This window comes from Ursus arctos, unplaced genomic scaffold (assembly GCF_023065955.2).
Source record: "Ursus arctos isolate Adak ecotype North America unplaced genomic scaffold, UrsArc2.0 scaffold_14, whole genome shotgun sequence".
Classification (NCBI taxonomy): Eukaryota; Metazoa; Chordata; class Mammalia; order Carnivora; family Ursidae; genus Ursus; species Ursus arctos.
In genome coordinates, this window is record NW_026622808.1 from 26335224 (window position 1) to 26341472 (window position 6249).

A 6249-nucleotide genomic window follows, 5' to 3' on the forward strand; every position below is an offset into this window, starting at 1 on the left:
TTTCCCTGATGGCTAATGATTTTGAACATTTTTTCATGTGTCTGTTATCCATTTGTATGTCTTCATTTGAAAAGTGTCTGTTCATATCTTCTGCCCATTTTTTGATTTGATTATTTGTTTCTCGTGTATTGAGTTTGAGAACTTCTTTATAGATCTTGGATACCAGCCTTTTATCTGTAGTTTCTTTTTTTTTTAAAGATTTTATTTATTTATTTGACAGAGATAGAGACAGCCAGTGAGAGAGGGAACACAAGCAGGGGGAGTGGGAGAGGAAGAAGCAGGCTTCCAGCGGAATAGCCTAATGTGGGGCTCAACCCCAGAACGCCGGGATCACGCCCTGAGCCAAAGGCAGACGCTTAACGACTAGGCCACCCAGGCACCCCTATCTGTAGTTTCATTTGCAAATATCTTCTCCCATTCTGTGGGCTGCCTCTTTGTTTTGATGACTGTTTCCTTTGCTGTGCAGAAACTTTTTATCTTGATGAAGTTCCACAAGTTCATTTTTTCTTTTGTTTCTCTTGCCTTTGGAGATGTGTCATGAAAGAAGTTGCTGTGGCTAATGTCAAAGAGGTTGCAGCCTATGTTCTCCTCTAGGATTTTGATGGATTCCTGCTCACATTGAGGTCTTTCATCCATCTGGAGTTTATCTTTGTGTATGGTGTGACAGAGTGGTCAAGTTTCATTCTTTTGCATATAGCTGTCCAGTTTTCCCAGCACCATTTATTGAAAAGACTAACTTATTTCCACTGGATGTTTTTTCCTACTTTGTCAAAGATTAGTAGACCGTAGAGCCGAGGTCCATTTCTGGAGTTGGAGCAGTTACTATTATTAGTAATCTTTACAGATGAGAACACGAATGCACATAGAAGTTAAGTAACTTGCCTAACTCACACAGCTAGTAAGTGACAGAGCTGGGCTTTAACCCTGGGCTGCCTGGCTTCAGAGTGGATGTTCTTAATCACTATTATTTATTTTTATTTTTAAGGGAAATTCTGGAACTATTAAGCCTGTTTATTTATGTTGTTTATTTGGTTTTATTTCTCTTTCCCATCATTCCTCAGGTATAACTGGCAGATAAAAATGTATATAATTAAGATGTACACCTTGATGCTTTGATATATGAAATCATCACCAAAAATCAAGCTAATTAACATATATTGCTCTTTATTTTGATAGCATCACTAGAAGTTCCCAATGATAAATTAACTGCCCATATTACATTGCAGACATGGATTTAAGGCCCTTATACATGTTTTCTCACTTAATCATTGTAACGATCCTAAGAGGTTAGAATGACCAGTCCCATGAAACAGATGAGGAATCTGAGGATCAGGGGGGTTAGTGGGATGGACCATGAGGGGTGGGTGGGAAGGCCAATAATGCAACAATCCATTTCTTCCCCAGGAGTCCACTCACAGTTGATGCCCTCATTTTTGGCTTTAGGACTGCCTGGACATGGACAATCAGACCCAAGTCTTTGAATTCATCCTCCTCGGCCTCTCTGAACAGCCCCTGCAACAGCAGGTGCTCTTTTGTCTGTCCTCCAGCCTGTATCTGATTGGGTGCCTGGGGAATCTGCTCACCATCCTGGCCATCCTCTTGGACCCTCACCTCCACAGCCCCATGTACTTCTTCCTCAGCAACTTGTCTCTTCTTGACATCTGCTTCACCTCCACCACCATCCCCAAGATGCTGGTGAACCACCTATGTGGGCACAGCACCATCTCCTCCGAGGCTTGCCTGACCCAGATGTATTTCTTCATTGCCTTTGGGGCAGCTGACAGCATCCTTCTCTCGGCCATGGCTTATGACCGCTACCTGGCCATCTGCTGCCCTCTGCACTACTTGACAATCATGAGCGTCCTTCAGTGTGCCTTGCTGGTGGCAGTACCCTGGATCTCAGCAAACCTCATTTCCATGGTCCATACTATCCTGATGACCCACTTGTCCTTTTGCAGCAATAGGATCCCACACTTTTTCTGTGACCTCAATGCCTTGATCAAACTCTCCTGCTCCAACACCCAAGTCAATGAGATGTTGGTGTTGGTCCTTGGGGGCTCCGTGGTTCTGATCCCTTTTGTGTGCATCATGGCCTCTTATACACCTATTGCTGTGGCTGTGTGGAAGGTGCCCTCAGCCCAGGGGAAGTGGAAAGCGTTTTCCACTTGTAGCTCTCACCTTTGTGTCGTCTCTCTCTTCTATGGGACTATTATTGGGGTCTACTTCAACCCTGCATCCACACATACCACCCAAAGGGACTTGGCAGCCATGGTGATGTACACCATGGTCACACCCATGCTGAACCCTTTCATCTACAGCCTTCGGAACCGAAATCTGAAGGAAGCCCTCAGGAAACTTCTCAAAGGAAACCACTTGGCTAAACCTCTCTGAAGACTCTTTTTAGACCCAATTATTTTTTTTAAGATTTTATTTATTTATTTATTGAGGGGTGGGGGAGAGCGAGCATGAACAAAAGGAGGGGCAGAGGGAGAGAGAATCTTAAGCAGACTCCCCGTTGAGCACAGAGCAGGACGTGGGGCTCAGTTTCATGATGCTGAGATCATAATCGGAACCAAAATCAATAGTCAGGCGCTCAACCAGCTGAGCCACTCAGGCACCCCAGACCCAGTTGTTTTTGAAAGAAACCTAATTTTTCCCAGTGTGAGAATGCAGGGTATTTTCTTTTCCTTTTTTTAAAGGTAGAAACAAAATTTTATTCTTTATTTAAGTACTTCATTTTTTGTTGAATATATTCGACATATTACACTGTGTAAATTTAAGTTGTAGATGTTGATTTGGTATATGTACATATTATAATATGATTGCCATTATTGCAATATTTAGCACTTCTATCATTACATAATTGCCCTTTCTTTTTAGTGGTTGGGGTAATTAAGTTTTAGTCATTTAGCAAGTTTGATGATTGTAGTACAATATCGTCTATGTTCATTACACTGTGCATTAGATCTCTGTCTTATTTATTACTCATTGCAAGTTTGTAGTCTTTTTATCTTTATTTTTATTTTATTAAAATTCAATTAGCCAACATATAGTACATCATTAATTTCAGATGTAGAGTTTAGTAATTCATCAGTTGCATATACTACCCAGTGCTCATTACATCACATGCCCTCCTTAATGCCCATCACCCAGTTACCCAATCCCCCCACCCACCTTCCCTCCAGCAACCCTCAGTTTCTTTCTTAGAGTTGAGAGTCTCTCATGGTCTGTCTCCCTCTCTGTTTCTTCCCATTTAGTTTTCCCTCCCTTCCCCTATGATCCCCTGCACTATTTCTTATATTCCACATATGAGTGAAACCATATGATAATTGTCTTTCTCTAACTGACTTTTTTCTCTCAGCATAATACCCTCCAGTTCCATCCACATTGATGTAAATGGTAAGATTTCATCCTTCTTGATGACTGCATAATATTCCATTATATATATGTATACGTATATGTGTACACACACACACACACACACACACACACACACACACACACCACATCTTCTTTATCCATTCATCTGCTGATGGACAACTGGGCTGTTTCCACAGTTTGACTATTGTGGACATTGCTGCTACAAACACTGGGATGCAGCTGGACCTTTGGATCACTACATTTGTATCTTTGGAGTAAATACCTAGTAGTGCAATTGCTGGGTCGTAGGATAGCTCTATTTTCAACTTTTTGAGGAAACTCCATACTGTTTTCCAGTGTGGCTGTACCAGCTTGCATTCCCACCAACAGTAGAAGAGGGTTCCCCTTTCTCCACATCCTCTTCAACACTTGTTGTTTCCTGACTTGGTCATTTCAGTCATTCTCACAGGTATGAGGTGGTATCTCATTGTGGTTCTGATTTGTATTTCCCTGATGCTGAGTGATGTAGAGCTTTGTTTTATTTATTTATTTTTTTAAGTGTCTTTTGGCCATTTGTATGTCTTCTTTGGAGAAATGTCTGTTCATGTCTTCTGCCCATTTCTTGACTTGATTACTTATTTTTTGGGTGTTGAGTTTGAGAAGATCTTTATAGATCTTGGAAAATGGTCTCTTCAACAAATGGTGTTGGGAAAATTGGATAGCCACATGCAGAAGAATGAAACTGGACCATTTTCTTACACCATACACAAAGATAAACTCAAAATGGATGAAAGACCTAAATGTGAGACAGGAATCCATCAAAATCGTATAGGAGAACACAGGCAGCAATGTCTTCAATCTCGGTCTCAACAACTTCTTGCTAGATGCATCTCCAAAGACAAGGGAACAAAGCAAAAATGAACTATTGGGACTTAATAAGTTTGTACTCTTAAACACCAGTCTTTTTTTTTTAATGATTTTTTATTATATTATGTTAGTCACCATACAGTACATCCCCAATTTCCAGTGTAAGGCTCGATGATTCATTAGTTGTGTATTACACCCAGTGCACCATGCAATACGTGCCCTCCTTACTACCCATCACCGGTCTATCCCATTCCCCCACTCCCCTCCCCTCTGAGGCCCTCAGTTTGTTTCTCATAGTCCATAGTCTCTCATGTTTCATTCCCCCTTCTGATTACCCCCCTTTCTTTATCCCTTTCTTCCCCTACCAATCTTCCTAGTTCTTATGTTCCATAGATGAGAGAAATCATATGATAGTTGTCTTTCTCTGCTTGACTTATTTCACTTAGCATTATCTCCTCCAGTGCCATCCATGTTGTAGCAAATGTTGAGAACTTGTTCTTTCTGATAGCTGAGTAATAGTCCATTGTATATATGGACCACAACTTCTTAATCCAGTCATCTGTTGAAGGGCATCTAGGCTCCTTCCACAATTTAGCTATTGTGGACATTGCTGCTATGAACATTGGGGTGCATATGTCCCTTCTCTTCACTACGTCTGTATCTTTGGGGTAAACACCCAGTAGTGCAATGGCTGGATCATAGGGTAGCTCAATTTTTAACTTTTTAAGGGACCTCCACACTGTTTTCCAGAGTGGCTGTACCAACTTGCATTCCCACCAACAATGTAGGAGGGATCCCCTTTCTCCACATCCTCTCCAACAATTTAAACAACACCAGTCTTATTCCTCCACCCTCCCTCCCCTGGCAACCACCACTGCTTTTTGTTTTGTTTTTGTTTTTGTATTTTTCAGACTCCAGGCATAAGTAATATCACACAGTGCATGTCTTTCTCTGTCTGCTTACCTCACTTAGCATAATGTACTCAAGTCCATCCATGTTGTCACAAATGGCAGGCTATCCTCCTTTGTCATAGTTGAATAATATTCTGTTGTATATATCACATTTTTTTAACCCACTCAGCCACTGATGGGCATTTAGGTTGTTTCTATATTCCAGCTATTGTGAATAATGATATGTTAAATGGAGGAGTGCATATATCGCTTTGAAATTCCATTTTCATTTCCTTTGGGTGTATACCCAGAAGTGGAAGTGCTGGATCTTAAGGTAGATCTATTTTTTAATCAGAAATGTCAGTTTTTATTTTTATTTTTTATTTATTTATTTTTTAATAATAATTTTTTATTATATTATGTTAGTCACCATACAGTACATCCCTGGTTTTTGATGTAAAGTTCGATGATTCATTAGTTGCGTATAACACCCAGTGTACCATGCAATACATGCCCTCCTTACTACTCATCACCAGCCTATCCCATTCCCTCACCCCTCTCCCCTCTGAATCCCTCAGTTTGTTTTCATTTTGAGGAAATTTCATGCTGTTTGCCATAATAATTGACCAATTTACATCCCTAGCAACAGTACACAAGGGTTACCTCATCACCACATCCTCACCAACACCTCGACTTTTGTCTTCTGAGGAATGGGAGATACTGAATGAGACGAATTGTCCATGTTGAGTCAAGAGCAAAACACTGGGATTTCACGATGGTGTGGGGCATCTGGCTTCTGACAGATTTGGGTTCAAATTCTCCATTTGCTCATGAATAAGCTGCATGTCTCTTTATCTGTTTACTTTCCCTTTGAGTGTGAGTTTTCTTTTTCATAAAGTGGGGGCTGTTCAATTGTCCTTCTAGCCTGTTGCTGCAAGTTAGTTAACTTCATGTCTTAGCACTACTGTTTTCTCACCTGTTAAGTCTGTTATGGTTCCCATCTCTCCATGTGGTCACCAGAATTCTATCAAATAAAAGTTAAATCACCTGTCGAAGGACTTTGTGCATAATAAGCACTGGACAAATCAGATTTCTGTGGCTCAAAAAAGATAGACATCACAAGTTTACCTCT

General features: G+C 40.8%; 1 protein-coding gene across 1 annotated transcript; it reads left to right on the forward strand.

Annotated features, from left to right (window-relative positions):
- Nucleotides 1-1455: 1455 nt before the first annotated feature.
- On the forward strand, nt 1456-2391 carry LOC113256588 (olfactory receptor 1361-like). Its single transcript, XM_026500377.2, has one exon. The coding sequence runs from the start codon at nt 1456-1458 to the stop codon at nt 2389-2391; it is 936 nt and encodes a 311-aa protein (XP_026356162.1).
- Nucleotides 2392-6249: the final 3858 nt, after the last annotated feature.